Source organism: Macrobrachium nipponense, chromosome 16 (genome assembly GCF_015104395.2).
Source record: "Macrobrachium nipponense isolate FS-2020 chromosome 16, ASM1510439v2, whole genome shotgun sequence".
Classification (NCBI taxonomy): Eukaryota; Metazoa; Arthropoda; class Malacostraca; order Decapoda; family Palaemonidae; genus Macrobrachium; species Macrobrachium nipponense.
Window position 1 is genome coordinate 22,223,819 of NC_087209.1, and position 13,962 is coordinate 22,237,780.

At 41.2% G+C, this 13,962-nt stretch overlaps 1 protein-coding gene across 2 annotated transcripts in view; it reads right to left on the reverse strand.

The window, feature by feature from the left end:
• Positions 1–13,962, reverse strand: part of LOC135195610 (ragulator complex protein LAMTOR3-like) — an 80,368-nt gene that overhangs the window by 56,513 nt on the left and 9,893 nt on the right. For both annotated transcript variants that reach the window (XM_064221937.1, XM_064221936.1), the window contains exon 2: positions 7,748–7,782. In XM_064221937.1, coding sequence (XP_064078007.1) covers positions 7,748–7,779 — 32 coding nt within the window. In that variant the 5' untranslated portion in view covers positions 7,780–7,782. The remainder of the gene's footprint in view (positions 1–7,747; positions 7,783–13,962) is intronic.

The window sequence follows — 13,962 nt, forward strand, 5'->3', positions numbered from 1 at the left end:
CCAGGCTGCCCTTGTTCGCTCTAAGAAGGAGGTATTACGCCAATGCTTCTCTTCTTCTTCTTCACCTTCGCCTAGAAGAGGATGGAGCGCCTCGGATTCATCGCGACCGCTGAAGAGAGCCTGGAAGGCTCCTTGCGCCTTTCCTTCCAGCCCGGAATGTTTTCCAGAAGAGCCGGAAGTGGATATCAAGAAACCCAGGAGGGATCAGGAGTTCTCGCCTCAGAGTAGGCTTCGATCCTCTTCCCCTGTGGAGGATTTTGCAAGATCTCCAGCTCGGATTCTTGCGGGGCTGCAAGCTCAGATTTCGGCACTGGCGGGCTCCTTAGCTGGAGATACGCGTCATAAGAAGGACGTCTCTCTCCCCGTCAAGAAGTCTAGGATACCTTAGCCTGCGTTGCCTTCTCAGTCGGAGGCGGCTCTCGCTCCTGTAACAGCGGATGGAAGGAGGCGCTCTTCCCTCGGCAGACGCTTGTCGTCTTCCAGGCGACAATCACCCAAGAAGCTTTCTCCTGGCGACTTCAATTCTCCAGTAGAAAGGGATCTAGCGCCTAGTAGGCGCTCGTCTAAAGATAAGCGTACAGCTTCGTCTTCTCGCTCCTTTCCGAAGATCCCTCAATCTCCGGATAAGAGAGCCTCCTCTTACATGGATTCTTCAAGAGACAGGATCTCTCCTTATGTTAGGCGCCTAGAGCCTGGTAGGCGCTACTCCCCAATAGCCGCTCTCCCGCTTCCAAGCGCTGTGCGGAAGATAGGCGCTTTTCTCCTGATAGGCGCGGTTCTCCTATTAGCCGCTCTGTTCACGGCAGGCGTAAAGAGCCTGAAAGATTTGTCTCGGCTGAGAGACTACCTTTTGCAGAGACCCACGCGTCTCGATCTAAGTTTGTGGAGCATTGTAGACGCCTGTCTCCGAGTAGGCGATCTTCTCCAGGGGTTCGCTCTCCTGTAGGTAGGCGCCAAGAGCCTAGTAGGCTTTCTCCTCATTTTAGGCGCAGTTCGCCAGGCAGCCGCTCTCCTTTGGACAGGCGCATGGATTCTTTTAGGCGCCTTGAGCATAGTAGGCTCTCCTCTCCTAGCAGGTGCTCCCCTTTGGACTCCCGGGAATCTAGGAGTAGACTTCAGGATCACAGAGGACGCACTCATCAGAGTAGGAAGGACGCATTCGAGAGGAGCTCTCCCGAAGCTTTGGCTTCCCCTGATAGGCGCCTAACGGCTGCCAGACACTCCCTAGATAGACGCACTTCTTTAGAGAAGTCCAACTGCTCTCGTAAAGAAGCCGATGGTTCTTTGTGGATGAAGTGGAACCTTCAGAAGAGGATTTAGTTAAGGATTCTTCGTATCGTCCTACAAGATCTTTACAGACCTCCTTCTTCAAGAGTTTGGAGACGCCCTTACTCCCGTCGCTCCTCCGTCTCCTCTCTCGTTATTCTCGACTTCTAAGAAGACGAAGGTTTCCTCTTGTGTGAGGATAAAGCCAACCATCTCGATGAAAAAGGCTTTGAGAGGTTTTGGTGATTGGCTGCTTTCTAAGGAGGAGAAAGGGAAGACTGTGTTTTTTCTTCCCCCCTTCAAGCTTACGGGCAGACTAGGCTTTTGGTATGATCTGGAGAACCCCTAGGCCTGGGTCTACCGTCATCTGCTGACGCAGACTTCTCTTCACTGGTGGATGCCGCACGACGCTCGGCTCTCTTGTCTGCTAAGACTACCTGGGCTATGAACGAGCTCGACCACCTGTTGAAGGGAATGTTCAGAGTCTTGGAAGTCTTCAACTTCCTGGACTGGTCTTTGGGGGTCTTGGCTAAAAAGACTCAGAACCCGGATTCCATTTCGCCCGAGGATCTCAACAGTGTACTGACGTGCATTGATAAGGCAGTTAGAGATGGATTGAGCGAAGTAGCCTCCCTGTTTGGAGCAGGGGTTCTTAAGAAAAGATCAGTCTTCTGCTCTTTTCTTACAAAGTCTGTCTCGCATGCTCAAAGAGCCTCGCTTCTATATTCGCAGCTCTCGCCTCTTCTCTTCCCGAAGAAGATAATCCAGGACATTTCAGGATCTATCTCTGCGAAGGCGACTCAAGACATGCTCGCTCAGTCTGCCCGGAAACCTAGGACCTCCTTCCAGACAAAGAAGATAAGAAGGAAGACTCCAGCTAGACAGGAGCCCTTTCGAGGGGGCCCTCCTTCTAGAGCCTCTACCTCAAGAGGTAATAGGCCCTTCAAGAGAGGAAGATCCTTCTCGCGCTCTTCCAGAGCTAAGAAGTAGGGAAGTAGTCCTCCAGACATCAGTAGGTGCCAGGCTTCTAAGATTCGCAGAAGCCTGGGCAAAGAGAGGAGCGGACAACTGGTCCCTCTCGATTATCCGGAAAGGATATCTGATCCCTTTACAGAAAGACCACCTTTGACGACGACTCCGAGGGAATTGGTGGCCAGGTACAGGGATCCCATCATGAGCCACGCTCTAACGCAGGCAGTAGAACAATGTTAGAGAAAGAGGCTATAGAGCTAGTGAGCGACCCATGCTCAGCGGGCTTTTACAACCGCCTATTTCTAGTTCCAAAAGCCTCAGGAGGATGGAGACCGGTTCTGGATGTAAGCGCCCTGAATTTCTTTGTAGAAAAGAGGAAGTTCGCCATGGAGACGACATCCTCAGTGTTGGCGGCTCTTCGTCCACGGGATTGGATGGTGTCCCTAGATCTTCAGGACGCTTACTTCCATGTGCCTATCCATCCTTCTTCAAGGAAATACCTCAGGTTCATGATGGGAGGAAGGATATTCCAGTTCAGGGCCTTGTGTTTCGGCCTTTCAACAGCCCCTCAGGTCTTCACAGGACTAATGAAAAATGGGAGGGAGTCAAGGTGTCCCTTTACTTGGACGACTGGCTAATCAGAGCCAAGTCACAGAAAAGATGTTTGGAGGACCTACAAAAGACCCTTTTCATGGCGAGTTCTCTGGGACTTTTGGTGAACTTTCAAAAGTCTCAGTTGATCCCCAGTCAAGATCGTATCTATCTGGGGATTCGAATGGTTTCTCTGGATTTTCGGGCTTTTCCGTCTCCAGAAAGGATAGCCCGAGGGTCAGAGAAAGTCAAAGCCTTCCTAGAGAAAGACGTATGCACAGCGAGGGAGTGGATGAGTTTGTGGGGACACTCTCCTCGTTGGAGCAATTCCTTTCTCTAGGAAGGTTGCACCTCAGACCTCTCCAGTTCTTTCTACATCGAAACTGGAGGTGTCGTTCGCAAAACCTAGAGTTCTCCTTCGAGATTTCAAGAGAAATCAAGAAGGACCTCTCTTGGTGGGCGAACCCTCTCAGGTTTGCAGAAGGGATGTCCCTTCACATTCCGAACCCCAACCAAGTGTTGTATTCCGACGCGTCGGAAACAGGTGGGGGAGCAACGCTCGGCTCAAGAGAAGTGTCAGGCACCTGGAAGAAAGAACAGGTGACCTGGCACATCAACAAGAAAGAGCTGATGGCTGTTTGGCTAGCTTTGAAAGCATTCGAGCCCTACGTCCTAGCTTCGGCAGTTCAGATCAACTCGGACAACACCACGGCCCTGGCATACATCTCAGGAAGCAAGGGGGACTCACTCCTTCTCCCTGTACGAGACAGCAAAAAAAGAACTTCTGCTGTGGGCAGAGGAAAGGAAGATTTGTCTCCTTACCAGGTTCGTACAGGGAGAAAAGAACGTCATGAGCAGACCTCCTAAGCAGGAAAGATCAAGTCCTGCCTGCAGAGTGGACTCTTCACGAGGATGTTTGCCAGGACCTGTGGAATCTTTGGGGCAGGCCTCACATAGACCTCTTCGCCACAGCCAAGAATGCGAGGATAGGCAACTACTGCTCTCCGATATCGGACCCGAGGGCAGTGTCGGTAGATGCTTTTCTCCTAGATTGGAAGGGCCTAGACATGTATGCTTTTCCTCCCTTCAAGATACTGGGACAAACTCTCAAGAAGTTTGCAGAATCGGAGGCAGCAAGGATGACGCTGGTAGCCCCGTTCTGGCCCACACAAGTATGGTTCACAGAGGTACTGGAATGGTTAGTAGATTTTCCGAGAACATTACCACAGAGGATCGATCTGCTCAGACAACCCCACTTCGACAGGTATCACAAAAACCTCCCGCTCTAGATCTGACTGGCTTCAGACTGTCAAAAGTTTGGTCAGAACGAGAGGGTTTTCTGCAAGAGTTGCAACGGCTATCGCAGCAGCAAGAAGGCCTTCTACCCTTAGAGTCTACCAATCGAAGTGGGACGTCTTTGCGACGGTGGTGTAGGAACCATCACTTTCCTCTTCCAGTACCCTCTGTAACCCAAATAGCAGACTTCTTACTTTTCCTTAGGGAGAAAAGTGGACTGGCGGTATCAACCATTAAAGGTTATCGTAGCATGCTGGCTGCAGTGTTTAGGCATAGAGACTTAAACATTTCAGAAGACAAGGACCTTCATGATCTAATAAGATCTTTGAAGCATCCAAAAAGGTTTCGCCAGAGATTCCGAGTTGGAATCTGGATGTAGTGCTACGTTTCCTGAGGTCCCCTAAGTTCGAACCGCCTCAGTCTGCCTCTTTTAGAGACCTCACGAGGAAGACACTTTTTCTCATGGCATTGGCTTCCGCAAAGAGGATTAGTGAACTCCATGCAATAGAAGGGAATGTGGGATTCAGAGGAGATGCAGCTATCTGTGCATTCCTACCTTCGTTCTTGGCTAAGAACGAGAACCCCTCAAATCCTTGGCCTAGGAGTTTTGAAGTCCACTATGAAAAGAGGTCACTTTGCCCAGTACGAAGTTTAAAGTTTTATCTGCAGAGAAAGAAAAAACTTAAGGGCAATGATGTCAACCTTTGGTGCTCTGTAAGAGATCCCAGGAGGACTCTTTCGAAGAATGCGCTTTCTTTCTTTATCAGAAGCCTGGTGAAAGAAGCACATGCGATATGTGATGAAAGTCAATTCAAACTTCTAAAGGTCAAAGCTCATGAGGTAAGAGCTATTGCCACGTCATTAACTTTCAATAAAAACATATCCCTGAGTAATATTATGAAGGCAACATTCTGGCGTTGCAAATCAGTCTTCGCAAACCACTATCTGAGAGACGTCAAAATTACGTATGAAAAGTGCTTCGCGTTAGGCCCGTACGTATCGGCGGATTCGGTGCTGGGGCAGGGAGCTGAGACATATCCTTTGTAGTATATATTTTCCCCCTTGTTTAGGTTGTAAGTTTTTTGGTTGTTTGAAAGAGCATGCGGGTAGGCATGTCTTTGATGTCGTATGTCTAACAATGATTAGATTGGTTAGGTGATCGGTTTATGTTTGAGCTCCTTGCAATGATAGTGGTTAGGTTCTGTCATATAAGAGGGCGAATCCCCTTTGACAAGATCCTGCTCGGATTCTATCAAGTAAGCGGATACCAAATCCCTTTGATAGACCCAAAGAGTGTCAGCTGTAGGTCACGCCCTCGCTGAAGCTCTTCAGGCAACGCACTCATAGACAGTAACTACGAAGTCTTCTGCCTAAACAGGTAAGAACCAAGGTTGTATTTTACATCCTACAACAAGTGTTGTTTTCCCCTTTTTCCATATTTATATTGCTGTCTCTTTCCCTCCACCAAGGGTGTCAATCAGCTAAGTATATATCTGACAGGAAAGTTCATGTACAAAAATGTTATTGTTAGTATACAATAAGGTTTTGTACAAACTTACCTGGCAGATATATACGATTGATGGCCCGCCCAGCCTCCCCTCAGGAGATAGGTGGAAGAGAAAAATTCTGGCTGGAAAGGGAGAGTGGTTCTTACAGCCGCCACCCAGCGGCGGGTAAGGTAGATCACCTGACCTACCTGTCGCGTGTGCCGCGAGTTTTGAATTCTGTCGTGACGTCAGAGACGTAAAGCTAAGTATATATCTGCCAGGTAAGTATGTACAAAACCTTATTGTATACCAACAATAACATTTTTTTTAGCTAATAAAATTCCCCATCTTAGGTCCACCTCATTTCACATTAAGTTGTAGGGAACATTTCAGAGAATAACAAATTATTAGAACAACATATTTTTACGTCAAATGGAAACTATAATCTAAACAGAATATAACTCAGAAGATAATTTTCATGAGACTTTTTACTCCTGATAGCATGGCAGTGACCAGACCTAAATTTTGTGAATTAAGTATCAAAGAGTTTACTTGTAACATGAGTGAGCTTCTCCACTGGGTTATTATAGCCTTGCTCACTCAGATGAAATGAAAATCATAACTATGAAAAGATGGATGTAAAGTCTCATGCACAATTCTGTTAGAAAGTCAAGAGTTGAATGTTACAAACCATGCATTGTTACTTTGGATGGAAGGTGTAATACTCGAGTTGGGTGGTATAACCTACAAAACTATCTAATCTTGTTTGATAGTGCTATGTAGAGATTTCTGAGAGTACTATGCTATTACTACTTTCCCATTTGTTTTGATGTGCATCAAGCACACACACAAAATGAATCAGCTTGAGTGTGCACAATGTTAAAAACACATCACAATAAAACAATACCTACAATTCTTTTGTGCTACCTGAAGACAAACAAAAATGGTACCTAGCATTTAATGCAGTAAAAGAAACTCAACGCAAAGACATGGGTGAGGGGGATTAATTGTCTTAAACATATTAAAGAATTTACTTTCAAGTTTCCTTATGGTTCAACTTCATTCCCTTATAATATACACCATACACTTAAGCTAAATCTAATTTACACATGAAGCTCTGATCAAACTGATCTGATTCACAATTGAGTTTTCATGCAATATTCATGCTAGGTTCATCTCAAAACAAACAGGATAGCAGTACCAGCATACTGACAAAACGCTCAGCAAAGCAATAGCCTACAAGATATACCCACTAATCATAAGGACCCAACATCACATAAGCAGTTTTAGCAGGAAAACAAAACTAGCTTACAGATGTAGTTAAAGCTTTAGAAGTACCAGAGATATCTACACATGATTTGTGACCTACTTCAGTAATATTTGATACAGCTAGAACTCAACCAACCTTTGTGGATACAAGGCTTTTATGGAGCTATACATGGGAAACCTCTTTAAATTTTCTTTACACATATACCAACAACTTTCCAAAACATGAAGTTTTACCCCCAAACTATCATAACTGCGTTTCACCACTATCACAGGCTTAGGTTCAATGAAAGTGAATGTTAGCAATATAAACCATCAACACAATTAAAAAGATCCAAACAATTCAAAAGATCCTATAGTCATGTAGGGCATAGGGATTATGTGCTTATGGCTCTGTAAACTAAATTCAACATAGTTTCAGTTCTCATCATAAAACACTAGTCTGACAGGACTTCTTCAGCAACAAAGAAAACGTGAACAGACTTTCAATATATGTATTCCCTGACTATGAACTCATCACATACCACGTGATTAAAAATACACCCTGAAATGGAACAGTAACATTTTCATTTAATTGTAAATCATAAGCAGCAGTAAACTAATTCCTACAACAAATTTAGAAGCTGAAAATTTTCAATGCCTTTTGTATTCAGCATACTAAAACAGGAATAGTTTGTAAATGATTACAACTGCCATTTACTTTTGCACATCATCATTAGTGTTCATAATAAATTCTGGTTCAACCAAGTGAACAATGAAATGAAAAAAAAAAAAAAAAGAAAAAAAAAAAAAAGTTTTCAATAATTACTTAAAATACTTGTAGAACTGTACCAAAGTATGTAGTTTATACCTCGAGTCCTTCAACATACCTGTTAAGTATATCCAGAAGAAACTTCTTCATTTCCTGAAAAAGAGAACCTACTTCAGTATGGACAGAAAAATACTTCATAAACTTAAACTACTTAGTACATTACACTGAAAACAATTATTCAGAGCTTACATTATAGGATCCTCTTCAACTTCATGCAATCCCAAATTACTACTGTAATAAAGTAAAAGTGCTTCAAACTTTTTTTTTTTTACTTACAATCCATAAGGCAAGATAATGTGATGCAGAACTTATTACTGTAGTAAACTTACTATACCACATACATTTGAATTGTTTGCAATGTATTGTAAATTTCTGTCAAAAATAACTTTAGAAATAAAAATTATGTTTATACGCCCATGCTCTTAAGTGATACAACATGATTGCATAAGATTTTGTTTATAATTCACAAGCTGGCAACCTAACATGCTCCATATTTCTCTTATTATTTCATTGCAAATACATGATTATTTCATACAACAAGGCTATAACATGTTTCATAAGAGTGAAATCTGTCATATTTCAAAACTAATAAAATATCAGGTGTAGCCACATTTTAGAAAAACAGCTCTGAAACATTTTCAAAACTTTTGTTCACTCATCAATGATGTGTTTGACAAAAAGAGTCATCATCAAATTTCAGTTCAATGTTAAAACAAAAAAACATGTCAGAACATTAATATTGCTTAAAATGCAACCATAAAATCTGATTTATTCCCATTTGTTTTTACTTACCACACATCACTGAAAAAAAATTCAAGTACAGTAGTACCTCAAGATACGAAATTAATCCGTTCCGCAGCACCCTTCGTATCATGAGGTTTTCGTATCTTTGACACATTTTACATGTAAAATGGCTAATCCGTTCCAAGCCCTCCAAAAACACCCCAGTAAATTTCATAATAAGCTAATTGACCTATAAACAATGAAATACTACAACAATTTGGAACATTCAATACCTAAATTAAGAATAAAAATGCAAAACCTGTAAATAAAGTGTATATTAGTGTACAAGAAATATTATTACTGTAACGTAAAATGTGGAAGCTTACCTTTCGAGTGAGGCTACGTACATACGTAACTATCCAAGGAAGATTGCTTCTGCCTACTTTTCACAATGTTCCTGTGTGAGCCTTTTCAGGGGGTGTCTTCTACAAATGATTGCACTTTATGAAAAGCGGCTTTAATTTCTGCCTTTTTTTTTTTTACATATGTACGTACGTACACTTTAAAAAATATACGTACGTACTACATACGTAACTATCCAAGGAAGATTGCTTCTGCCTGCCTACTTTTCACAACGTTTCCTGTGTGAGCCTTTTCGGGGGGTGTCTTCTACAAATGATTGCACTTTATGAAAAGCTGCTTAAATTTCTGCCATTTTTTTCTTCTTTTTTTGATTTTTAACTTTATTTTTTTTTTACTTTTTTTTACTTTACGTAGTTTTTTTTTTTTTTTTTTTTTTTTTTTTTTTTTACAGAATTTCAACTTCTTTTTTTTGCACCTCATGACTCTGTTGGCCCTGGTGTCCATCAAACCTGTTCAACCAAATGCTCTCTCTGCAACTGATTTGGGTACTGAATGTTCGGCTGCTGACCTTCAACATAAACTGAAGTGCCTTGATTATACGTACTACTGGTATGCATGTGTAAATGATTGGTCTACCACCCTCTGTTCAGCAGGGAGTGGAGATTCTACCAACCTTGCAAAGTTTCCAGTTATCCCATGAGAGAGACCTTGATCACTTATCCCATGTGAGAGATCTTGGTCACTTTTTCTTTTAAATACGTACACATTGACGATCCGAAAACTAATACCGCGTGCATACTATAACAATGCTGGTACCGAGTGGCCGCCCAGCCCACCACGCCACCCCACGTTGTAACATAGTAGAATAGATGCATGATGGGAGGGACGCTGGCCAATAGGAGAGAAGGATTTCATGGACCGCGACTAGCATCAGGAACCAATGGGAGAGCAGGAGGATGGTGGAGAGTCTACTAGTACTAAGATGGCGGCACGCGGCGCGATTTTCAAAATTGTTATCCAGGCGAATCTCGGACTTTCAGAAACCTTTCGTATCTTGAAAACTTTTCGTATGTAGACCCGTTAATTTTTTCTTATTGGCTTTCGTATCTCAAGTTTTTTGTAAGTTGAGCCTTTCGTATCTCGAGGTACTACTGTAGGTAAGTATATGTATTACAGCAGATAAAACGCATCCACAGATATTAACAGATGGACAGGGCCTGTGTGACACAACCAGCAAGTAGAATGACTTTTAAGAACAATCTTGTAAACCACTTAAAAAACAAGTGTTCCAGTGTTCCATAAGCCTTGATATTAATACGCACTAATACTGTAGATATTTTGATTAACTGCCATCCTCTCCATACAATTTAAAACATCTTTCTTTTTATTCTTCAAAGAACAGGTAATCTCCACAAATAAATTCTTTAGTAACACTACATCTAAGAAGCTTTAGATAATTATTTTAAGCCTATAACATTTCGCAATATACAGGTAGCTTGAACACAGCCTAAAACTTCAACATTCAAAAGAAAATTTGATGTAATTCATATTCCTATTTTGAAAATTTTATGACTGTTAAGCTTATTAGGTCTATTGTTATAATGCTGCAGAGATAGTTACGTTGACCAGTCCGAGCATGTTAAGCGCTGTCATTAATGGCACCCCTAATCTTACCACACTGCGCTCTGAGCTTAGCAATGTAAAAAAAAATAAATAAATAAAAACAATCACACAGATTACGAATTATATCAATGCATAACAGGGATCATATATATACATAACAATAGGAAAATAGTGTTAGCTGTGAATTTGCATATTTGTCATATATATGATATTGGAAATGAAAAAAAAAAAAAAGTTTAACACTACTTAGCAACTGTTATGTTGGATCTAAGATTTTGGACGATACGAAAAGAACTAGGTCGCCTAAGATTTGAGCATGCTGTGTTGCCTGTTTGAATCTTGTTTTTGGATGTAAGGCTCTACCTATGCTAAGAGTGTATGGAATCGGTGGCCATGATGGAATGCACTTACACTCATTCTTATATAGTTATTTCTATAATCATGTTCATAGACATATTGTAGCTACGTATACTATTGTTGTATGGCTCCCATAAACATCTCTCCTATTCAGCCAATCTTTGCACCACACTCTCGTCTTTTTCTTTATACATATGCAAATTATTATGCAGTTCAACAGTTTCTTTTCTGAGCAATACTAGCCCCATGTTTTTTGTACAACACTCGACAGTGTACTGGCGTCATCGTCGGGTAAGTCCGCCCATTCATTAACTCTGCCGTGTGGATAACAATCATGGGTAAGCCCAGCAGAATTCCCAACTGACTGCACTCCCCATCGTTCACGCCCGCTCGTCTGGACAGGCCTTAAGAAACTATCCAAATTTTGAAGAGAACAGAGATAAGAAAGAGAGAAGGAAGAAAGAAAATTAAAGACGATAAATAAACATTACAAACTGGATATTGGTACGACAGCCGTATCCTGATCGCCATAGATATTAGTACGGCAGTGAATTGCGCATGTGCGAACCCTTGATTACCACCTCAGGCATATCAGTGACAGCAAGGAAATGGCGATCGAGCAACGTGAACCGTGTAATAATAAACCAGTTTTTGACGAAAATTATGTTTTCAGGTTTCAACGAGCTGAAAAAAGCAATAAACGTCAATGAAGAGTCAAAATTCCAGAAATTGTATATCCATAGCTGACGAACGATTGAATCGGCCCTGAAAAGAGCTCCGAAGAGGAGATTCAAAGATTTGAGGCCTAGCTAGTAAAGTAGTGCAGCAGTCAGCAGTGCGTCCAATATGGGAAACATGGTGTTAATATAGACCTGATTTGGATGATTACTTACAATTGATTAGGCCTATTACCAGAGGATCAACCTTGGTAGTTTTCCTTATCACCATGTATACAGCAGAGCATATATAATTTCTGTGTACCTAATTCATATCTTCTTTTGAATCTTCTCTTTGGAGCCCTTTTCAGGGCCAATTTGATCGTTCATGACCTACGGATATACAATTTCTGAAAGTTTGACCCTTCATAGACATCTACTGTATTTTTCAGCTCATTGAAACCTGGAAACATCTGGTTTTCAGCGAAAAATGATATATTATTACACGATTCAGAGGAGATTCAAAGAAGATTAAATTTTGAAGTACACAGAGAGATTAGTTGTGTCTTATTTTTCTTGTAATAGTCAAAATCTAAGTATGTTTAAGTATTATTGTCATTTTTGATATTTTCATTTACTGTCAAAATGTTTTGGTGCTTTGGTGATGACAGTATGGTGCTTCACTTTGACATTTTGAATTGAACATGTTCCGCAAAACAATTCAGTTTGACTATTATTACTGTCGCTGATCTTCTAGTGCTGTACGTATAGCTCTTGGCAACAGTGTAAGGCAACTGCTGCATGATTAGCAAACTGGTAAAGGATACGGCTAACTGCCGTACCTACAGCAAGTCAAGATCGCAATACAGTACCACTGACAGAATCTGACGTACCCCCACCACACCATATTATTTGTACAGCAGGAAGTCTGAAATTGACGCATGCGCAATTCACAGCTGTACCAATATCTATCGCGATAAGTATACTGCTGCCGTACCAATATCCTTTGCCTAAACATTAAGAGTGAACAAAACTGCTTGGGATAAGGGCTGCATGATATTAGGCATATGAATGCCGTCCTAAATAAACTTCAGTATTTACAAGGAATGACTCACAGATAGCCTAGGCTAAGAAGAGCAAGTCATAGAAGGAACCCAATTAGGAGCAAGATGCTCGAGTAGGGGGGAACACCAGCAACTACCAACCCTTATCACGGTGGACAGGTCTTATTCACTCGATATTAAAATGGTGAAACAAGAATACAATTACAACTCCAAGCATACCATTCAAAAGATTGAAGTTTCGTCAACATAATGTGATATATGAAAGCCCCATACGAACAAAAATAAGCATGTGACGCTCTTCGTAAAATATGTTTTCAAGGCAGTTTTGAAATCCAATATGGCAGCTACCGTGGGATGTACAGGTTCTGATCATTGACAACAATCATCTTTCCCAGCCTTCCCAGGAATCATTTGAACAATGTTAGCGTATGTATGTAACATTTATTGATCTTACTCAAGATTGCAGTTGTAATCAGCACAATAAAACAACATTTTGTTGCCTATATTACTGAAAGTATGAAACTTTTTATTCCCGGGGTCATGGTTTGAATTGAATTCATTCTAACCTTGTAATCGGTGGTTTTTATCCTTACTGCCATCACAACTGAAACTCCACAGTGCTTATTTGATTGTTATTATACACATTTTGGTCTCAATTCACTCCACATTGCACTTTAAACAAGTTGCTGTTCCTGGTTCCTAAGCGCGCGTGCCACAAACACAGTTACGAACAGCAGACGACAAAACTGCAAAGTTTTATTCCCTAAATTGTTTACTTTACTCGTTATTTAGTTCAAATTTACTTTGTTATTTAAAAATTTTAATTTAATTCATGTATATTATCCCTTTTTTGTAACCAAATTACCCCGAAAAATTACAGATATTTCTAAAGTAGATACAATCAAATGTTTCTAACGTTTTCGTACATCTGGCTGCCGAAAACCATAGAGGAACGACTACGGATAAGTGGATTATATACATTTTTTTTTTTTTTGCTTTTTTGTTTTTGCTAGCACTTTTCATTGATTTCAGTCTACATATATTAGTATTTTGAATTTCTTTAATAACCGTATGCCAGAAATAAATGTAACCTTTAATGTTTGCATGCTAAGAATGGCAAAATCATCGTTGCCACATTAGTGGAGGCTTCACACATACGCCGATTCATTATTATAAACTGTTTCCATGAATTTTAGTTGTCATAGTAATGCAATAATGATAAAATTGCTTTAATATTTATGTATATATACTCTCAATACATAGCCTAATTTCAACAATTTCAATGTTTTGTGTGTAGTCTTATACCCAGTTTGGAGGGTCAACACATACCGATTGGCAACAGAGAGAGAGAGAGAGAGAAAGGAAGGCGAAGGAACGAAAAAGGAAAGGGGTGGCGGTGGAGGGGGGGAGAGGGTAGGTGGAGCTTTTTACGCATGTTCGTATCCATTTCTGCATAATGGAGTTTTTGTCTCTTGGTACAAGGACAA